The following is a 20,546-nucleotide window of genomic DNA, read 5'->3' as shown; positions in this document are numbered from 1 at the left end:
CTTATTTTGCTCTTTGTATTTAGGAGAAATGTTTTTCCTCTGTTCGTCTGATTTTCATTTATGAATTTGTGTGTAGATCATGGCTGAGTTTTACAGGATAATACTAAGATTTTGAGATTACAAAAAGGTGATCCTATGGAGAGTATGACTAGTCAGAACTCAGTTCTGCCCCTCATCTCATCCATTCTTAACTTTCTAGATTTTTAATGCTTGGAGCTAAAGTTACTGTGTAACTCTTCCTGCTTTCCTGGGGGTTTGTGTATTATTTGTTTTGGTTTGTACAGCGAAGCAAGTGTCAGACATCTCTGCTGATGACAGTCACTGGTTTCAGCCTCTTCTTTCATGTATTACACTGTGTGATCTTGCTCTTTTAGTACAGATTTTCTGCAGCTTACATAGTACCATAGTTGCCATAGCCTTGCATTTGGCAAGCAACATAGCTGCAGGGTGTGATGGCTGTAAACTTTGAAACAAATACATTGTCTGTGTTCATATCAGTTTGGTTGTTGTTCCGAATAGGTAGTATAAGCTTATGTCGGTTATCTCCTCATATTTTTCTGCCTGCTCAGATGTTTGAGGTTCTTTTAACCTTCTGGGTTTTTTCTCTATGCTAGCATCTTGTGTACATGAAATGGTATCATCTGAGTACAACCATATTTAAAATTCCCTCTACCAGCAGCTTGCCAGTTGAGCAAACCATACTGCTTGAGGCACTTAGACTTATTCTAACCTGGCCAGTAGAAACAGCGGTAATATTGCTGCTCCTTCTTCACCAGTTGTTAGAGAGTTGCTGGACTAGTTATTTGCAACAGATGCAATATCTCTATTTTTTGCTTGTTGTTGAGATCAAAGCAGAAGATAGGAGACTTCTGCTCTACGTAATAGTGTAGCACATCTCCTTCTAGTCTTATATAATAGTAATGAGCGTGGTAGGTTTATTTAGTGGACTCTGTCTTGAAGAAAAATGTTCTATGGCCAGAATTCTTATATAATACAATGTAACATATACACACAAAATGCATAATTTGCAGAGAAACAGGAAGAACAGAAAAAGGTGCGAATGAAAATGCGTTTTAAAAAGAGAATTTCGAAGTGATGTTGATAGTGCGTTTTGCAATACTGAGAGCACTGAATTACATTGCCTCGTAAGGGCTGGAATCTGTGGAGTCTTGGTATGACTGAAGTTTCTTTTATATTCAGCATTACTTAGTATTCCAGACCATGGCCTCATTGATGTTGTGAGGCAACTTGTATGAGTTTCTTTGACTTACTCCACTGCTTCATCTCCATTATAAGGTTCTATTTCCTTGATAAATTCAGGTGCAAGTGTCACAGAACTATGGAGTAACATACATACAAACATATGTATAGCTAAAATATTTCAGTATCTGCCATAATTCTTCCTTTGAAGTGTTCTTTTTGTAGCTTTGGCTTTAGTGTTGTTTTGTCTTCTGCTGCTAAGCTTCCTGCTGAGATTTAAAGCTGCTGAGAGTGTTATCCTAACAATCTGTATGTATCTGTCTATTTGTTTACTAGAGATTATATTGCCTGTTCCTCAAGTTTCATGTTAAGTGTCTGTATCTTAAGCTGTGAAAATTTTGGTAGCTCTCTTCAGTGGCATTTAAAGTAATAGAAACTGAAACCATCAAACTTTTGAAGCCTCCCTGTAAAGGAGAGTGAAGGGGAAAGTGGAGGAAAGACAGTTCTTTGCTTAAAATTGCACCAAAAGTTTTCCTTCTTCACGTTTAGGATCCGCATCCGAGATCTTTTAACTGGTGAGTGTGTGGAAATGGTGAGTGTGATAAAAGTTCAGCTCTGTATAAAACTCTTCCTGTGGAGCGATGAACTTTAAATTGAGTTTACTTGCTGATCTCAGAGCAGGTGAGGGTTTGTGATTTGGACACAGTCAGTGGAGAAAACTCATAAAACTAGCAATACAGAGGCTGTACCGCACATTTCCAGTTTCCTCAAGAACGTGGCTCTAAGGTGGTTTTATTTGGGTGGAAAATGGATTTATATGTGTACCTGTTAGTAGGCTGGAGGATTTTAAAAGCATCCATTATTATAAAGAGTTAAACTAATTTCTGTTTGTCTTAATCTTTTTTTAAAGGGCATTTTGAAAAACAAATGGTCAATACTCTACCTCCTGCTTAGCCTTAGTGAAGATCCACGTAAGCAGCCTAACAAGGTAGGTGAGACCACCTTTGTTACTCCTGAGAAACACTAAATGTGCGTCACTTATTTGAGCTGACATTAGGAACCGCTGTCCAGACTTCACAAACACCTCAGGTTGTGTTTGTGGTGGTTGTATGTCAGGCTGAAAGGAAGAACAAGCTTGAAACAAGTGTCTGCTTTTTTTTTCTCTGTAGTTTTTTTATACTAAATAAATGTAAAATTATGAGCTGTCCAATATTTGTAGCTGAAGTTGATACTTGATTAGGTGGATGGGTTTTTTTGTTTGCTTGGTAGTGTAATGTCTGCTCATGTGCTAATGAATTTGAAATAGAGAGCACAAATTTCCTCCTTTTGTTCCAGTTCTACTAATCCCAGAGTGCTTTTTGCAGCTATTACTAATGACAATTTGGAGGCAAAAATAAGCTATATTGCTAAAAGTACTTTTACTCACTATAATGGAATTTTTTTGGTTGTTGTAACTGTAAAAAAAACAAAAAACAAAAAACAAAAAACACCAAAACAAAACAAAAAAAAACCACAAACAAACAAACAAACAAAAAAACCCCAAAACTTTGCATAAACATGGTCTTCAGTTATTTTCTTGCATCTTTGAATGTTACACTTCTGTTTGCTAAAGACATGACTTAAGCAACTCACAGATCTATTAATTTTATTCCTCCCTTTTCAAATCCTCTCCTTCTCAGGTATCAAGTTATGCCACGCTTTTTGCTCAAGCGTTGCCACGGGATGCTCACTCAACCCCTTATTACTATGCCAGACCTCAGAGCCTTCCCCTGAATTACCAGGACCGCAGCACTCAGTCTGCCCAAAGCTCTGGCAGCATGGGCAGCAGCGGGATCAGCAGCATCAGCCTGTATGCCCTGAATGGGCCAACGCCAACTCCACAGTCACTCCTTCCAGGGTAAATTAAACTGTTTTACCTTACAAATAGGTTTGAGGAAGACTAAAGATAATACCTTTTCCTTTTTTCTTTTTTTTCTTTCTTTTTTTTTCCCCTTCCTTCTTTTTCTTTCCCTCACGCTCCCTGTTTATATGCTGTTCAAAATTCCACTGTAGGTGTTCCTCAGCTGAACAGTTCTGCATATTAGGTGCCTTTACATGACCATGTGAAGCCATAAATGGCTGGCCAAGTGTATCCATTCTTAGGCTTAATCTTAGTTATCTGCTGAACAGCTGGTATGTTACCGGATCCACTCTTCTAGATTCTAGTGTCCAAATTTTTCAGACTTCTGAAACCCTTTAAACCAGTCTTTATCTTTGTTCCCTAAATATCTTGGATTTAAAGTCCTCACTCAAGTTCCTTTTAAAGGATTCCTCAGCCAGCATCAAATCAGTAGAATTGACATCCTCCATTTTCAAATGGGTGACCTTTCTTGCATGGTCTCACTTTCTTTTAAGCATGTTCACAACACACTCGCTGTTGTGTTAGAGCAGTCTTGCATCTTGAGTGGACAGGGGTTTTCTGTAAAAAAATGTGTACAAGAGTTGACTAAAAAAATTTAGCTATTAGAAAAGAAAGAAATCCTAAAACACCTACTGTTCAGCAGTGGTTTAATTGTCTGTTCATAGAAAGAAGAATCTGCATTTGGAAGTGAAACATTAAAATACCAAATAGTTCAGATCTTTGAGTAGAAGCTAGCCATTGTAAACCATAAAATGATTATCTGGGTATTGACTTTGTTAAATAAGCCAACACAGACAGTACCACGCAAAATCTGAGCCCTTCTTTTGCCATTGCATTACATGTTGTATCACCCCTGCAGCTCTACAAAGCCTGACAGAGATGCACTGCATAGAGTCTGTTCTATGGAGGGAAAATTAATGTGTTCATCATCTGTGAGAGGGAGAATATTTGCTCTGTATTAGGACTTGTTTATTATTATTATAGTTGACCACTTTTAATCCAGTTCAGCCTATATACACAGTTCATTGTGAACAAAGTCAATCTTTGATATGAAATAATATTTTTCAAATTTGTACCTCCTTTCTTTTCTACCATTTGTTTTTTTGAAAGTGTAGGCTTATAAGAAGCAATAACTAATTTCTATATTCTGCACCCTTTTTTAAGGTTCCTTTATTAAAACAAACAAACAAAATGTCCACAAAAAACAAACTCAAGCTTGAGGTGTTTTCCAAAATTTGTATACAACAAACCAGAGTGTAGAATCAGAGTTTTTAAAGATGTTTCTTCCTTTTGTCCTTTTAGACAATCCTACCAAGCTCCAGGTGTTGGAGATTGCCTCCGTCAGCAACTAGGGTCCCGTCTTGCATGGACTCTAAGTGCAAACCAGCCTTCTTTACAAAGTGCTACCTCAAAAGGCTTTTCGAATGCTGTCTCCCGTGGTGTGCCGAGGTCAAGGCGAGAAGGGGATACAAGCGGTAAGCAAAGATGCATTTGTTAGAGAACTTCTTAGAATTGTTCTCTGCATCCTCAATTATTTTTTTATAATTTTGAAGTAGCTTTTTTGTGTGTCAAGTTTTTTGAGGAGTGTTTTGCTAGAATGTATACGATAGAAACAAATACACAAGACTAGTATATTGGGCCACAATCTCTTTTGCTGGTTGTTAATTCCTTTTTTGCAATGGTTGGTTTGATATTGTGTTCTAATCCTCTTAAGACTGACTCCATTGCAGTGTTTGTCAGCATCAAGTGATTGTGGCTTGTGAGTAATGATCACTCTTTTGATGATCAGAAGATGCTGTTGCTTTTAGAAGGTCAGAAAGAGAGCTCCATGAATAGAACTTGTTGAAATAGACTCATCCATTTGTTAAATTCTGCTTTGCAAACTTGGAAATGTGCACTAGAATATAAAGCTCTTAAAAGTATTTTTATTTAAATTAGCACATTGTTTACAGTGGTGGTATTTAGAGCAATTGACATACAGTATTGTCAATAAAATAAAAAATATATAAATATTACCAATTTATTTCCTTGATTAAGTGGCTGCAAACTTGAAACTGATGCCTAGAGGGTCTATTCTTAGTTACACTCATGTAAATTCGGGAGGAATTGTTTAACAGATGATCTCTGCGGCAGTTGTGTAAGTTTCAACCCACTCTACTTTTACTGTAATAAATGGGAGACTTTTCTGAATAAGAGAGCTAGTGGCAGATGTACTAATCCTACAGTACTGTTACTTTGGCAAAGAAAGATAAGAGATGTGGGGTTTTATGGTTTTTGTTTATTTTTTAAGAACTCCTATATAAAGAAGTGTGGATAATTGGAAGCTAAAATATAGTCTATCTAGCAGTGCCTACATCTTTATGAGTAACAGTGCGCAAGGCAACAGCTTTCACACCAGAGTTGGACTGGTGTATCTGAGGGCAGCAGTTGGCATTTAGAACCTAACTAACAATACTGTTCATGTGCAACAGCGTGCACATACACATATATATGTGTATATATGTATTTATAAATATAGAAAAAAACACATAAAAATCTAGCACTGCCTCTTATTTTTGTTGTACTAATTGCCTTAAAGAGCAGTATAGCAGCTGTGACTCTTGGCTCTCATGTGGGGTAGGTATAAGGACTGACAGTTTTCTTAAATGTAGTCACTTGTTAATGTAGAACTGCATTCAGTATAGAAAAGGCTATTGTCAAGAAGATGTATTTCTACAAATATGAAATTCTTCTAATTAAAAGTTGTGGGTTTTTTTTCTTCTAAAGTTGGTTGCTGTTAATTGGAGTTTTCTTATTGCTGCATCTACACAGACAGTGTAATCAGGAGCATTGTATGGTTGATGTTAATATCTGTTCTATTATTTACCATTTAAAGAGAAGTGCACTTGAATCTTCTACCATTTCACTGTGAGTTCCTAAGAGGGACTAGCTTCTCATGCACATCTTAGTATTATGAGAGGAGTCTGAGTTTAAAACAGCATCTTGAGGTGAGGGCTACTTTTGTCAAAATAAGAATAGAATTTATTTTTTGTTGTTTTTATTCTGGGAAAGTGGATTGTTGGGAATGCAAACTGATGAGAGTAAGAGTGCTGTCAAATCTGGGAGAAGCATGTTGTAGCATCTCAATTTCTGAATAGTCATCACTGAAATTGTTTTGGGTTTGATATCTGACATTAAGTTACAAAAGCAGATGGTGCTGTTTTGCCTAGAAAAGGTGGGAGTAGTTGCAGTGGCCTGCATAGCACCTTTTCAGTCGTTCCTTTAAATCAATAAATATCCTAAATCTCAAACATATGAGCCAGAAGCAAACTGTATGCTGCGACAGCAAAAGCTTTATTAAATCAAAGGTATATCTGTCTTCAGAAGTAGTATTTACACTTTTCTGTTTGCCAGTGTTATGGCTGTTATACAGCTGGCAGTCTGGTTTTGATCAATCTTTTCACATGTGATTGAAAGCCAATTTTAAATGAGCAGCTCTTCCTTCTGGCTTAACTCTGTTTTCCTAGCTGAATGTAGAAGAGATTATTCTGTAAATCTCATTTAACAACTTCAGCTGTTTAGTTGAAGAAAGGTAAAGTTATTATGATGCTTGCCTCAGAAGTCACACTGATTGAATCAGAGAAGATAAGTTTAAGAACTGGCTGAAGTGTTGGTTAAAATATAACACACTCTGTGTCATACAAGCTGACCTGCTCCGAGAGAATCCCAGGTATCGATAGAGGCAAGTAAAGGGAATTCTTTGCTTTCCTGTCAGGTTGCTAAGAGGACTTAAAACATAAGTCATAAACACAGGCTTTCTCTTTTCTTTTTTTTTTTTTTTTTTTTTTTTGGCTGGGCTTCTAGATAGCTTTTTGAAGTTGTAATCAAAACTAATTGTCCCAACAAATCTGAATGCTATTGTGTGTTGTGTTGTTTGTTTTTTTTTCTGTTTGTTTTGTTCTAGGCTCTGTTGAAATAACCGAAGCAAACCTTGTAAGAGATGTTTTGTATGTCTTCCAGGGAATAGATGGCAAAAACATCAAAATGTGCAATTCTGAAAATTGCTATAAAGTGGAGGGAAAGGTACTGTCTGTGACTTGTATTTCATATGTGAACAGAGAGGTACATTGGAGAAAAATAGCTGTGAAAATTATTTTAAAAAGTTGAAATATTACCACAAGTCTTTAGTCCCTCTCCCAGCTGCCTTTACCTTTATTTGTTGTGGTTTTTTTTTTTTTTTTCCTTTTTTAAATCCAACAGAGTAGTTTCAATAGTTCTAATCTAAAATTGATTGGGTAGGTTAGGTCCCAGAAAGAAACTGTAGCATTTCACAAGACATGAATAGCTCCCCAAGTATTAAGCCAGTACAAAGACTCCTAAGTTATGACTTAATTTGAGGATTCCTCTCCCCAGTGTATAAGAATGAACATGATGCAGATGCAGGCTTTTGACAACATTAATATTATTGGATTAAGTTTAACAGCCTGACATGTGGAATAGCTAGCCACTTGATGTTATGGTCTCGATTACAACTTAGAAGTGATTAGATGAGATAATGCAGCTCATCCAAGAACGGACTGCTGATAGAACTGAATAGAGTGCTTTCAACTCTTACTGCTGATAGAAAATCCGACTGATGCAAATTTGAAGGAAGGTGTCAAATAGGGATCAGAGAAACTGAGGGAGAAAAGATCTCGTCTCTTTAAGGTGGTGAGATGTTAAACATGTTTCCTTGTTCAATATTTAGACAGTACTACATCTCAGTTCAGTTTCATCTCACTAATTGGTTCTCATGTTCTTGTTCGAATGGAAAGACAGTGCTGCTGATTTTCACTTGTATTAATAACTTTATATTATGCAATATGACATAGTCCTAAAATGGTGGGGACTTGGATTTTTGGGTCATTTCATGTGCTGAGAGCACGGCAGACTTATCTTAATGTTGATGAGAACTGAACTGATTTCCTTTTCTTCTCCATAATAATTGCAAACAGTGAAACATATAGTTGTTCCTCCTGCTACTTTACAGTAACATTTAGGGCTGCTTAGCGGAGGGAAAAAATAAAAAACTTAAACCTTGTCAAATCAGTTATATGTTGTTAATAAACAGATTCTTAAGTATACCATCTTCTGCACCTGTAGATGCTGCAAAGTTTAATTCCTCAACATCTGCACTGAGTTAATTATGTTCCATCTATAATTTAGACTATATATAGCAAAGGAAAAGTAGCATAATAGATTTTTCTAGAGGAATATGGAGAAAACTTAATCAGTGATTGGAAAAAGGACACTATGGGTTTCATTAGTTCTCTATGTAGTTTTCATATTAAATAGGCTATTTTGAGGTGAAAAACTGTTGTAGTTAATTCTGTTTATACAGAGTGTGTGATTATTGACCACAAAACATCTGAATATGCTTTTTCCTGAGAACCTTGTCTTCAATTATTTCTGTGAAATCAGTTGTCTTCCATCCTTCGTCCTTATTGGCACTTGCACTGAACTGCTGACTAGAGCTGCTGCTGGAACTTTTTCTGATGGACAAGGAGGACCAAGATCATACCTCCTGTAGCTGTGTTGACTGCATGTTAGGCAAAATAGTAGTCAAAGCATGTAGCTTTCCCTCAGCTGGGCAAAATTGTGTCATTGTACACAGTCTGTTTTTTCCAGAAAGAAACACACTTTACAAGCTGTTTTTCTTGCCTGAATGTTTTCTAATGTCAACATTAATAATAGACCTGTTGGTGACATTCAGCAGTGTGTAAGCTAGCTGCTTCTGATTTGATCTCAGAGCTACAGATGTAATAACACTAAGCCAATTTTGCTTGTTCCTCATTTGATTCCACCAGATGCGTGTGGTACTTAATGCTTGCCAAGCGCTCTGTAATTGCAGAATTCTAAATAATTCTTATGTCATCGCTTTGATTTTTAGCTGCAGGCAGAGTTTCTGTGTCCAGTTTTGGTGCTTTGGGCTAGAATTTACCCTATAGAAGTTGTTCAAGAAGTTAAAGCTGTGCCTGTGTACCTAAACAAAAGCGCCAGGGCCTGAACTCTGGCCTTAAAACCAGTTGCTGCTGCCTGGTTCAAGGCCCTGCTGCTGTGCCTAACACTGTAGCTGATTTTTACGTTAGAGAATGCCTGTACCACTAACGAAAAGGCTTAATGAATTAACTTGATTTCTTGTTCTTTGACAACCTGTTTAGCTTGATAATGCTTTTCCTTATTTTGGTTTTGACTGTTCCAGCTCTCTTTCCAAGCGACAATGGTCTGTAGAGGTGGGATAGGCCAAATCACTCTGGACAAAAGTCAATCTCTGCCTCTTGGCTTAGCGCATCAGTCAGATTGTTTTTCTTTGCCCGATAAAATTTTGAAAACTTGCTGTTCTTGAGTAATGTGACAAAATGTCGTAGAAGCAAATCTCAAGTATGGGAACAAGAGGAACAGTGTTTTATCTGTTGGCAATTTAAAGAAAAAAAAAGTGCTGATTCAGATGCAAATAGTAGTAGTTAAATAGGGTTTGAGACTAAGGCAGGCTTGCAGGGTAAAGTGAGATATGTGGTGTAGGGAAAGTAGAAAGATTAGAATTGCTCAGAGAGGCACATGATTAAATAGTTTATAAAAGCCGTTACTGATGGATCACACTTAAATTTGGATTCTGTAAGTTTTGGTTCCTGATAACCTAGTCTGACATTGGGTAATTTCTCTTCTATTAGTTTCTTTCACATGTAGTAGTAGTAACTAGTTATTTTCTCTAGGTTTCTTGATGAGTTTCAGTCATTGACTCCTCTTCTAGAGCTCTAGTATTTTCAGTCCTGCTGATTATAAGTAGAAGATGAAGTGTGATTCTACATCATAAAATTTCAGATTTCTTCTTCTTTTCTGAGGACCTTTTATTATGACCATAATTGCGTAGCATAGAAAGAGTGTGTAAATACCCTTACATTAAGATTTCTAAAAGGGAAGATCACAAAGTTGCTAATAGTTTGTTACTGCTGCCTTTTCAATGCTTATATGTGTAAGCATAATGCTAATTCCCTGGTTGCCTGGATTGTTTGTTTGAGGGGTTTTGTGGGGTTTTTTTGTACTATCTCTATTGTAGAATGTAAAATGATTGTTTCCTGAACTAGCTTGTTTTATGAGAAAGGGGCTGTTGTGAAGAAACAAGTATTGGCATGGTAGATTTGACCTAAAATTGCAAGTCATTGTTTCTGTTAACTTTGTAGGTGTGCTTGTCCAAATCTCTCAGAGATACTACAAGTAGACTTGCAGAGCTGGGATGGCTACATAACAAAATAAGAAAATACACAGACCAGAGAAGTTTGGATCGCGCATTTGGACTTGTGGGACAGGTAGGTCAGCTAAAAAATTGATTTTGCTACAATAGTTTGGTCTTGTTTCCCTTATAAATTACTGAGTAAAATGCAGTACTAGAATGGTGCGTGACTTTGGAGCTTGGATTTATTCCTGTTATGGATTGCCGCTTTTGGTGTGGGTCATAGTGTGAAAGGAAGGGAGAGACATTTGCTCTTACTGGTCGTGAGAGGGAGTTGCCCCCATCATTTGTGACTGGAAAGTCTCATGTAGATATTCCTTTTCTTAATCTCTTTTTTTTTTTTTTTTTTTTTAAAAAGTCTTGTTTTTTTAAGCGATCATGCATGTTTATAAACAAAAGCACTGCTTACATGGGCTGGTGCATCTCCGAACTCATTGATCACCAATTCATTTCTTAGGATGATCTATGCAGGAGGCACTCTTGTTGGCTAATGTTGATGTTCACGTGTTAATACTGCACTAACTTACATAAAATGCAAATACCCCATTATCTTCCGCCCTTTCTTTTGAATACAACATCAAAAGAATGTCAATTTTTGTTTTTATAGGTTTCATCATCATGATTTGTAGTCTACAGTAACTTCACAGCTGCTGTAATACCCAAAACCACATTTACTGCTAAGGCATTCCCGTTTCCTCTCACTTGCTCCCTCTGTAAAACTGGATATTATCCCTTCTGACTCGACAAATGTTATCCTTGCCTCTAGCCATAACATCCTACCTAATCTGCCAAGAAATTGAAGTGCTTCTCCCTTCAATCTAATTTTTCTTAAGAGGTCAGTAGAGACACTGTAGTGCTTCCTACTTTTCTAATGTTTTATTCTGTTCCTTCTGTGTCTTTTTCCTAGTAACCCTTTTAGTTACATATAAATAATTATTTTTCTAGTGATCCAATGCTGATATTCATGTTTTAGATGGTAGTGCTACTGTATATGTATTTTCTTCAGATTCTCCCCCTTACGTCTGGGTGAAGTTTCTTATTCTTTATCTAGTAGCTCCCTGCTTATGCTTACTTGTACTATCTCTGGCTTTAATTGTCGAGTTTACAGCAGGGGGAGAACTTTAATTCTTCAGTTAATTTAAATGTGTGATATCTTAGCTACCATATGCAGATTTCAGATTCTGTGCAGAAGGCTGTGCAGTTAGTTACCTGAATCTGCATAGCCCTAATGCTGTTACTTTTGCTCGAGTCAAGCACTTCTATGTATTTTTAGGAGTGTACAAATAAAAACATATATTCTACTCCTACTCTCAGTATCTAGTCAAGAAGAGTATATACTATCACTCTTCATGGCTTTTATAGCTGACAATTTCAGGTGCTGCTCGCTATGCATTAAGAATTTAGCACAAGGATGTGTGCATTTGAAAGCATCTTCTGCTTTTTAAAAGAACACTTTTTGTAAAGCCCTGCTTAAACCACATGCAGGATGATATGTCTGTCACCTCGTGATTCTGGTGACTGTTTTTACCCTGCAAAATGTCTGGTATTGACAATTATTAAGAATAGGGATATAACAATATACTGCACTTTAACATTATATTATTCTACTTTTGCTGCTTAGTATCTAAGTTCTGAGAAAGCAAAAAAAAATCAACAATGAAGTGTAACTTGCCTTATGTTTTGACATTTTGCCTATTTAGATCCAGTTGAGATAGTGGGCATTTTCATTTTTTTCCCTTGAACAAGCATTCTCTTTCCTTCTTGATGTCTCTTTTTAGACCAAATCAAAAGTCTAAAATAATGTCCAGTTTTCTGTAACAGTTTGGGAAACAAAAATCTGTAGTTTGTAATGCAGGAATTGGCACTGGATGTAATTTTTAACTTCTAAGTCTTCTCTGAACAGTTGATGGCCAGTTAGATCCTAAATCCTTTTGGGTACTAAAGTCAATGATTACTGTTCTTAACTTTTTGAGTAGGTGTATAGTGCTTTTGAATATTTTTTTGGAGGCCCTACTCTGCCTTCTGTCTTGGCAAATGCTGCTTTAATAGGTTCAAAAATGTACTGAAGAAGCAAGTGAGAAGAAATGAGAAGCGGGGTTACACGTAAGGGGGTTTCTTTTTGCCCTTCAGTATCCTCTGGAATAAAATGAATTGCAAATTTCTTTCTCGTTTATAAAGTTAAGTTGAAGAAAGGAACTCTTTCTTTATAAAGGATACAATGGCAAGATTAATGATATTTTTTTTCCTAGGCTTCTTAGCCTCTTAGCAGATAGGCCTCTTAGCAGGAATGAAGATGTATTTTTCTCCTTCTGCTTGTGGGAATAATTTCTCCCTTGTACATGCTCTAGTGAATAAACGTTTTACTTCAAGCTCTTGGGTTCTTTGTGTGTGAGGCTTTCCATATTTTTTTCAAATTACTTAGACTGTGATGATTTGAAAAGGGATGGAGGGGATAGTCCTGGGGAATTTCCTTTTTTTTTTTTTTTTTTTTTTTAAAAAAAGTCCATTAAAATAGATACCAAAATAATTATCTGAGAATTGCTTAAGAAATCAGTTCTGAAGAATTTGTGTGTGCAGGGAAATACTATAAAAAAAAGTGCTTCAAGTAAAAAATTTTCAACTCAGTCCAAAATTAATGAGCCATATTTTTAATTCTGCTTTAGAAAATGTGTTGCAGAAATATCTTCAGTCTGTGTGTTAGGTTAAAAACATTACAAAACTAAAAGAAAACCCCAGGACTGTAAACTGTGCAGAACTACCCATTACTAAACAAGTATTCTTTCAGGAATTGTTTTTAAAATCTACCTTCATTTGTTTATTTTTGAACCACCAGAAGTAGCTGTGCTTAGAATTGTTTTAAAGCAAAGATTCCTCTTTGTAAGTCAGACCTGTTAACTTCTGCACATTTTATAGATTTCTTGGGATATGCTTAGTGTTATTCATTTTTTTTTGATGTCAAGTGAAGAATTGTATATGACTGTCAACTGATAAAAGGCCAAGAATTTAGAGTACTTGATGCAGCAGCTTTTACCGGGAGTATTCTTTTATAAGCATTTTGTTTGCTTGTTCACATCATACAGTCTGTGCTGTAAATATAATGATGGTTGCCTGATGTCTGTGTTCTGTTATTAGAGGCCTTCCTGAAATTCAAACTCTACTACATACTGTATTTTACATAATTATTAGAGAAAAATTCTTCTGGATCATGCAATTATTTGCACATTTCTGTGGTAATTATTAATGTCTTTATTGAGTTGATGTATCTACTTAGAAAGTTAGCACTTGTCATAGTTTAATCTGTTGGTAGAATTAAGACAGCAAGAAACAAAGTCGCTTGACAATGTGCATTCTTGGAAAATCTCTGCATTTCTTAGGGAAGTGCTTGTATGTTGGCCAGTTGTAACAGTTGGCTTTTATGCTGAAACTTGTAGCTTGATTTGTTTTAAGGAATTTCTAACTACCTTCACAGTGTGGTGATAGGAAAAAAGTAGTTCTAGATTAAACCAGAAAGACTTTTCCTCATTTGTTTTCTTTTTTCTTTTTTTTCTCCCCCCTCTTTTTCTTAGAGTTTTTGTGCAGCCTTACATCAAGAACTTAAGGAATACTATCGACTTCTCTCTGTTTTGCATTCTCAGGTAAATTAAGTGGTTCTTATTTATCTTTCTTATTTTGCTTTATTTTACCCAAATATCTCCTAAAAGGTATACCTAGGTATCCCTTTAGAAAGGGAAGGATGTACAACTCTTTCTGTTGACAGTGGGCACAATTCTCTGTAAGTGACATTTCTTACTCTTTGGATGTACGTGCCAAGGAATATTTTTCTCTTGGAAATTCACTGTTAATTGATTTACTACCTAAGTAAGGAATATAATGTTTATCCCTAAGCCTCTCCCCCTCTTTTGCATAATTTTTCTGGGTTTCATTTTCCATGATATCTTTATCATTCAAATCCAAAGCAGCATAAAACATCTTTGAAGGGAGAAAGAATACCTTTCTGTATTTAAAGTGATGCATGGTTCAGCAGTTAGAAACAACAATTTCAACTTTTGGTTCTGTCTGGGACAGTTTGTGTATTTTCTTTGTCTCTTCTGTTGTATTGAGAGAGTAAGATATTTTGGTGTTCTATTAGTTTTCTTTGATGTATAGAAGAACTCAGTGCTGATAATTTTGCAGTTTGTCCACAAATATTTGTAGGTATGTACACCTAGATGCTAGCTCTAAAATAAAAGTCAGTTGTTTTTTTTTAATTTTATCTGCTTGCTTTTTTATATGGGACTTTCAAGAAGTTCATTCTTTGTAACTGAGAAAAAATTATTCTGAGAATAACCTGACGTTAAATTAAAATGCCATTTAAAATTCTGATTTAAAAAAAACCTGTAGATAAGTCATAGGCTTCTATAAACATTTTCAAAGTATCTGTTCCTTTTGACTCACTTGCAGTTCTTTAATATTCCTGACTTTTGGAATACCTGTCATACCCACTTTTTGCTAATTTTTCTTGGCTACTATCCAGTTATTCTTTTTCTAATTATTTCCTGCTCTGTCCAAAACACGTTTGCTGGAGCACTGATGTATTCCGCCTTCTAAGACTTCTTGCCCATGAAGATATGTATGACTTCTTTGAAATGTAGATTCTACTTTTCTTGCCCCACTAAACCTTTCAAAAGAAGAGATGAGTTTGGTGGGAGGGGAAGCATGTAAGGGAAAAACAAAAGGAAAGTTCTGGCATCACTTACTTTCAAACTGCGTTTGTCTTTGTGGTGGGTCAACCCTGGCCAGCAGCCAAACACCCACCCAGCCTCTTGCTCACCCCTGTCTCTTGGGGAATGGGGAAAAAATAGAAGAAAGGCAAAAACACAAGTCAATCAAGTTTGTCACAATTTAGTAGCGAAAGGAAATGTTGTGTGTGCAAGCAAAGCAAAGTAAGGAATTCGTTCACCACTTCCCATCAGCAGGCAGGTGTCCAGCTGCTTCCTGGCAAGCAGAGCCTTTGTGTGCTTAACGCTTGCTTGGGAAGACAAACTCCATCACCACAAATGTGTCCCCTTTCTCCTCCTTTCTGTGAGCTTTTCTTCCTGAGACTTTTGTCTTCCATACATTTGGAAATGGTTTCCAGAATTAGTTGCTCTGTAAGCATCCCTGGGAATGAGGTGGATCTCACTGGTGTGTAGTTCTATGGATCCCTCTTCTTGAAGAGAGGAGTGACATTTGCTTTCTCCCAGTTGTCAGGAACCTCCTGTGATTGTGATGATGTTGCAAAGACAATCGAGAGTGACCATGCAGTGACATTGACCAGCTCCCTTAGCACTTGTGGGTGCCTCCCATCAGGTCTCATAGACTTAGGTATATCCACTTTGTTTAGTGTTTCATAACGTGATCTTTCTCCAGTCAGAGTAAGGCTCCCTTGTTCCAGACTTCATCTCTGATCTCAGGTGTTGCTGGGTTTTCCCAATGGTAAATCCTACCCAAAAAATAAGGCATAGAAGGCATTGAGTACCTCAGTTTTTTCCATTTTTCTGTCACCACTCTCTCAGCACCATTCAGTAGTTGGACCCACATTTTTACTAGTCTTCCTTTTTCTGCTTTTCTTTTTGCTTTTCATGTTCCTTGCCAGATTCATCTCCAGTGGTCGTGAGTGTATTCAGCACATTGATTGTCAATACAGTGCCTGTAATGTAAAGTTTTGCTGCACTAGCAGACTGGAGTTTCTGGGGATGTCCCTCAGCACATTAAGGGGAGCCCAGAGTCATACTATGTTTAGATTTTCAAGAAGCCCCTGGCAAAATTCCTCCTCAGAGGCTGTGAAAGAAAGGGGAGGGAAGGAAGGAAGGAAAGAAGGAAGGAAGGAGACCCACCAGTGGAGGAGAGATTCTCTTTTGACTTGAAGGCTGGGAAGCACAAGGTCACATTGCAGGATGGAGAAGGGTCAGTAGTGTGCACCAAAGATACATGCTGGCACTGGTTTTAGTTGATGTTGATGGTCTGGAGAAGGTAAGGCAGAGTGAAATGTCCCAGTCTGTCAGTAAAAGGTTGCTAACATTGGTACTCTGGATGCTTTGTCCATGGCAAGGAACAACATTAAATGAAATGTGTGAGCAAACAGGTGTCAGCGAGATCCTGTGTGGGAAGTCCAAGGTTTTTTTATAATATCTGAAGGGAAGCTAATCTAATGCGTGCTTCCCTGGTGCCAAACTTGGCATCAGCAGGCCCAGTTTGGGAAAAACGTTGGTGTCCTCACAGGTGGTTGTCTGCACAGTTGGATGTGATGTGCAGTTGGGTGTCAGGGAGATGGACACTGAGAACAGAGCAGTGGGTGTCAGTGTGACACCGGAGCATGGTGTGCAGTCCTGATGGCAGCCTCTCAGACATTGGGGAGGTAGAGACTAAGGAGGGAGAAAGTCAGATAAAGTCCTCAGGAACATGGGACAATTGCTGTGTGAAAGAGGGAAGATGGGCCGAGTCTCTTGAGGCTGAAGAGGAACAGCCGCAGGGGGGCTATGGCTGGGACTTCCAAACTAGGGAAGGAAAAGAGAAACACAAAGTTGTGGGATATGGTGAATGGTGACAAGAGGAAAAGAGGCACTCTGTGAAATTAGCAGGAGGTTAATATAAAGCAGAGAAGAGGAACCAACTTGAAAAATTTGTTTCCTTAGCATGTCAATGCAAAAGGCACTAAGGGGGACAGACTGCAGGGAGGGATCAGCTTTGCTTTCTCTTCTTGTACAACACTTCTTTTTGTCATTACTGGAGATAGTGTGGTAGTTCGTCTAGCCAGCGTTCTGACAGAGGATGACATTTCTTATGTTCATAATTGATGGAGCAGAAATCATTCAGAAAGAAATCAGCATTCTCAAGACTTGTGCCAGATCATCCCAGAGTTGAGCTTGGTAACTCACAAGTTTTAAAATAAATGTGATGGAAAATAATCTACTCCTTTGAAAGACATTTTCTTTACAAAACTGTACATCTCAGTTCCTTGATAACATGTTCAAAATTATGTCTTGGAATTAAATGCATGCTGGATTCTTGTATTCAGGAGATCACACAGGCTGCCAACTTCAAAGTTGTTAGCTGCAGTTCCAGTTACCGTTTCAGGCATAATAAGAATACCATCAAAGGGTTTTGTGTTGTCTTTCTCTCTGTAACTTTTTATTATGCCTTCAGAGCTTTCCACAGATGTGTTTCTTTATTTGAAAGAGTCTTCCTGGGTGTACCATTCCATAAGCTTTTCAGGTTTTTTCCATCAAGACTGTTTTCAAATAGTCACCCCTTTAAAACTTCCGTGATGAAAATGTGTGTTTATAATTTCTTGCCTAAAGACAAAGGGCAGTTCTTGCTCATATATCTTTCTTATTGCCAGTTTCCATGTTTTTCCCACATGAGTTTAAAAAGGAAAAGCAGAATGTGGATGCAGGAGCATCCAGAAGCTTCTGAATTTCTTCACTGTGATGGTGGTGAGGCACTGGAGCAGTTTGCCCAGAGATGCTGTGGATGCCCTGTCCCTTGGAGTGTTCAAGGCCAGGTTGGATGGAGCTCTGAGGAACCTAGTCTGGTGGAAGATGTCCCTGCCCATGGCAGGGGGTTGGACCAGGTGATCTTTAAGGACCGTTCCAACCCAAATCATTCTATGATTTTAAGAATTCAACTGACTTTAAGGCTGGGCTTAATGTGGATGACTTTAGTCTTAACTAATACTTTGTATTTGGCAAAAAAAATGTACTAGACCTGGAAGCATGGAGTGGTGGATTGGTTGTGACATAGAAGAAGAAACAGAGCATCTTTTCTAAGAGTTGATCTGCTTGGACTGTGGAACTTGCCTCTGTATTCTTAGGTTGTGTTCTTGCCCTGCTTACCTATCTGTATTTGTATGAGGTATTGGAAGATTCATGGTAATCACATTGTGGCAGATTTTTCTTTTCATAGCTTTTAATTTTTTATCAGTGGTAGAAATTCCTTAATATCTCTATGTACCTAACTGAAGTTCTGATGGCTTCTGGAGGAAGACATTGAACAGAATTTGTCCCATGTTGAACTAAAATAAGCTGACTGTGCAGTAATAGAAATTTTACCTCCTGCACCGTTCCTTTCCTTTAGATGTTTGTCTTCACTCTTTTCTGAGCATCTCTTTGGCCAGTATTTGCTTTCAGGATCTCTGTTGTCGTCTTCTTTTCCTTTTTCTCTTTTTGTGACTATCTATCACCTTGCTTTCTTTAACTTTCTTGTCCTTTGTTATCTGTTTGCCCTATTCCACTTCTGCTTGTCTCCATCCTTTCACCTGCGCTTGATTCTCTGTTATCACTCATGTGGCTTTTGGGTTTTGTCCCAATGGTTTAATGTGAGAACATTGTAATACTGGGTATTTCAAGTGTTTTAGTAAAAAGCTAACTTTAGAACAAAAAACTATGGAACAGCTGTTCTGCTTCAGTTTTGCCATTTTTGTTCTTTGATATGTTTTTCTGTTTCTAATTTGAACAGTTGCAATTGGAAGATGATCAGGGCGTGAATTTGGGACTTGAGAGCAGTTTAACGCTTCGCCGTCTTCTAGTCTGGACATACGATCCTAAAATAAGGTTAAAGACCCTTGCAGCACTTGTTGATCACTGTCAAGGTCTGTTTAACATTCGTTTAACATTTCTGGAGAAGCTATGTAACTTTGAGTGGTTGTCATGCCAAAAGTGGATCTCAGTAATGTTACTGTTATGTTTTAGAAATTTTTGAGTAGCTAATCCACAGATTCTTTCTCTTTTAGTTTAAGAAAAACCATGATGAATTATAGTGGTTTTTTGATACACTTTCTGGATTTTTTTTAAACCAAAACATACTTGAGAAATCAGTCAAATTTTAAGCACCTACTTTTAGTCATCTTGCACTGTGGAAAACCCCCCACTAATACAGTATTAAATGGTTGGCTCAGTCTCTTTACTGTGTATGAGTACTATTCTATTCCTCTCTATGCGATGGCATATAGCAGTGATTTGCCACTTCTCTGCAGATTAATGTGAAACAGTGAAACTTTACAAATCTGTGAATAATGTGTGGCTGTGTTGGCAATCCACAAAAAAGAGCTGAGGAGTGCTGTCAGAGTTAGCTAGAACTTTGGCCAGTAGGCTATGCTCCTTGAGGGATACTTCAGCTTTGCTGCCTTCAAAAAGTAGTGGAGATTGTGGCCATTGGGAAAGAGTATCTTGAACAAGAAAGGCTTACAACATCTGTTTTACATTGATTATTGGAATTGGTAGTGATTTGAAAAAAAAAAAGGCTTTAATTTTGAGACATTCCTGAAAAATTTTAATGCTACAGTCTGTGCTGCAAGAAGCTTTAAAGCTGTGCAGCATAATAACAAAACAAGTACTAGATCTATTTTTATTCTTCAGTATCTTACTCTTCAATTGCAAGAAGAGATATTGCTTAAAGGAGCTTTGGTGGGGAATGATAACCAAGAGGCAGGAAAGATGTGTTTGTATGTACTCAGAATATCTGAGACAGGATCAGGTACAGGAGAGAAGGAAAACATACTAAGGCTCCTTACATGCTCTTCTGGTGGGGGTGTTGGGGAAGAAAAGCAGCATGAAGTCAACCTTTGATTCCTCCAAGCTACCATAAAGTAGACAGAACACAGTGCCAGAGAATTGTGCTTAAAGCTTCAGTGAGATCAATGATTCATGCCTCAAAACCTGGGAATTCCCTGTCAACATTAAAAAACGTGGTTTTGCTTTTTTTTTTTTTTTTTTTTTTTTAGAATTGCTGTTCAGCAAGCTCTTAGTGACATATGACTAGTTAAAATCAATGGCTTCGGAATTTAAGTCTGGTGTATATTTTCTAACTTGGTACATTTCTGTTCTTCTCCACTATGATCTTACAGGGAGAAAAGGGGGTGAACTTGCCTCAGCAGTTCATGCCTATACTAAAACAGGAGATCCCTACATGAGATCTCTGGTTCAGCACATTCTTGGCCTGGTATCCCATCCTGTACTGAATTTCCTTTATCGCTGGATTTATGATGGAGAGCTGGAGGATACCTACCATGAGGTAATGTATGTGATGCAATAAATGTTTTATCATCTGTTTGTTGGCTTTGTGGGAGTATAATCTGTGAGAGGCTTAGAGGAGAATTTGAAAAGTAGACTGTGGTAGAAATGTATAACATATGAGTAAGTAACATACACAATAACAACGTGAAATGTGACTCTCTTAATG

General features: G+C 37.4%; 1 protein-coding gene across 1 annotated transcript in view; it reads left to right on the top strand.

Moving 5' to 3' along the window:
- The window catches only part of TUBGCP3 (tubulin gamma complex component 3), a 49,496-nt gene that overhangs the window by 11,418 nt on the left and 17,532 nt on the right, over positions 1 to 20,546 (top strand). The window contains exons 4-11 of the mRNA XM_065829633.2: positions 2,111 to 2,188; positions 2,880 to 3,097; positions 4,403 to 4,575; positions 7,044 to 7,162; positions 10,300 to 10,425; positions 13,916 to 13,984; positions 18,825 to 18,957; positions 20,212 to 20,378. Of these exons, the coding sequence (XP_065685705.2) occupies positions 2,111 to 2,188; positions 2,880 to 3,097; positions 4,403 to 4,575; positions 7,044 to 7,162; positions 10,300 to 10,425; positions 13,916 to 13,984; positions 18,825 to 18,957; positions 20,212 to 20,378 (1,083 nt within the window). The remainder of the gene's footprint in view (positions 1 to 2,110; positions 2,189 to 2,879; positions 3,098 to 4,402; positions 4,576 to 7,043; positions 7,163 to 10,299; positions 10,426 to 13,915; positions 13,985 to 18,824; positions 18,958 to 20,211; positions 20,379 to 20,546) is intronic.

This window comes from Patagioenas fasciata, chromosome 1, assembly GCF_037038585.1.
Source record: "Patagioenas fasciata isolate bPatFas1 chromosome 1, bPatFas1.hap1, whole genome shotgun sequence".
Taxonomy (NCBI): Eukaryota; Metazoa; Chordata; class Aves; order Columbiformes; family Columbidae; genus Patagioenas; species Patagioenas fasciata.
The sequence above is the reverse complement of the archived record's forward strand: the minus strand, read 5'-3'. Positions and strand labels throughout refer to the sequence as shown.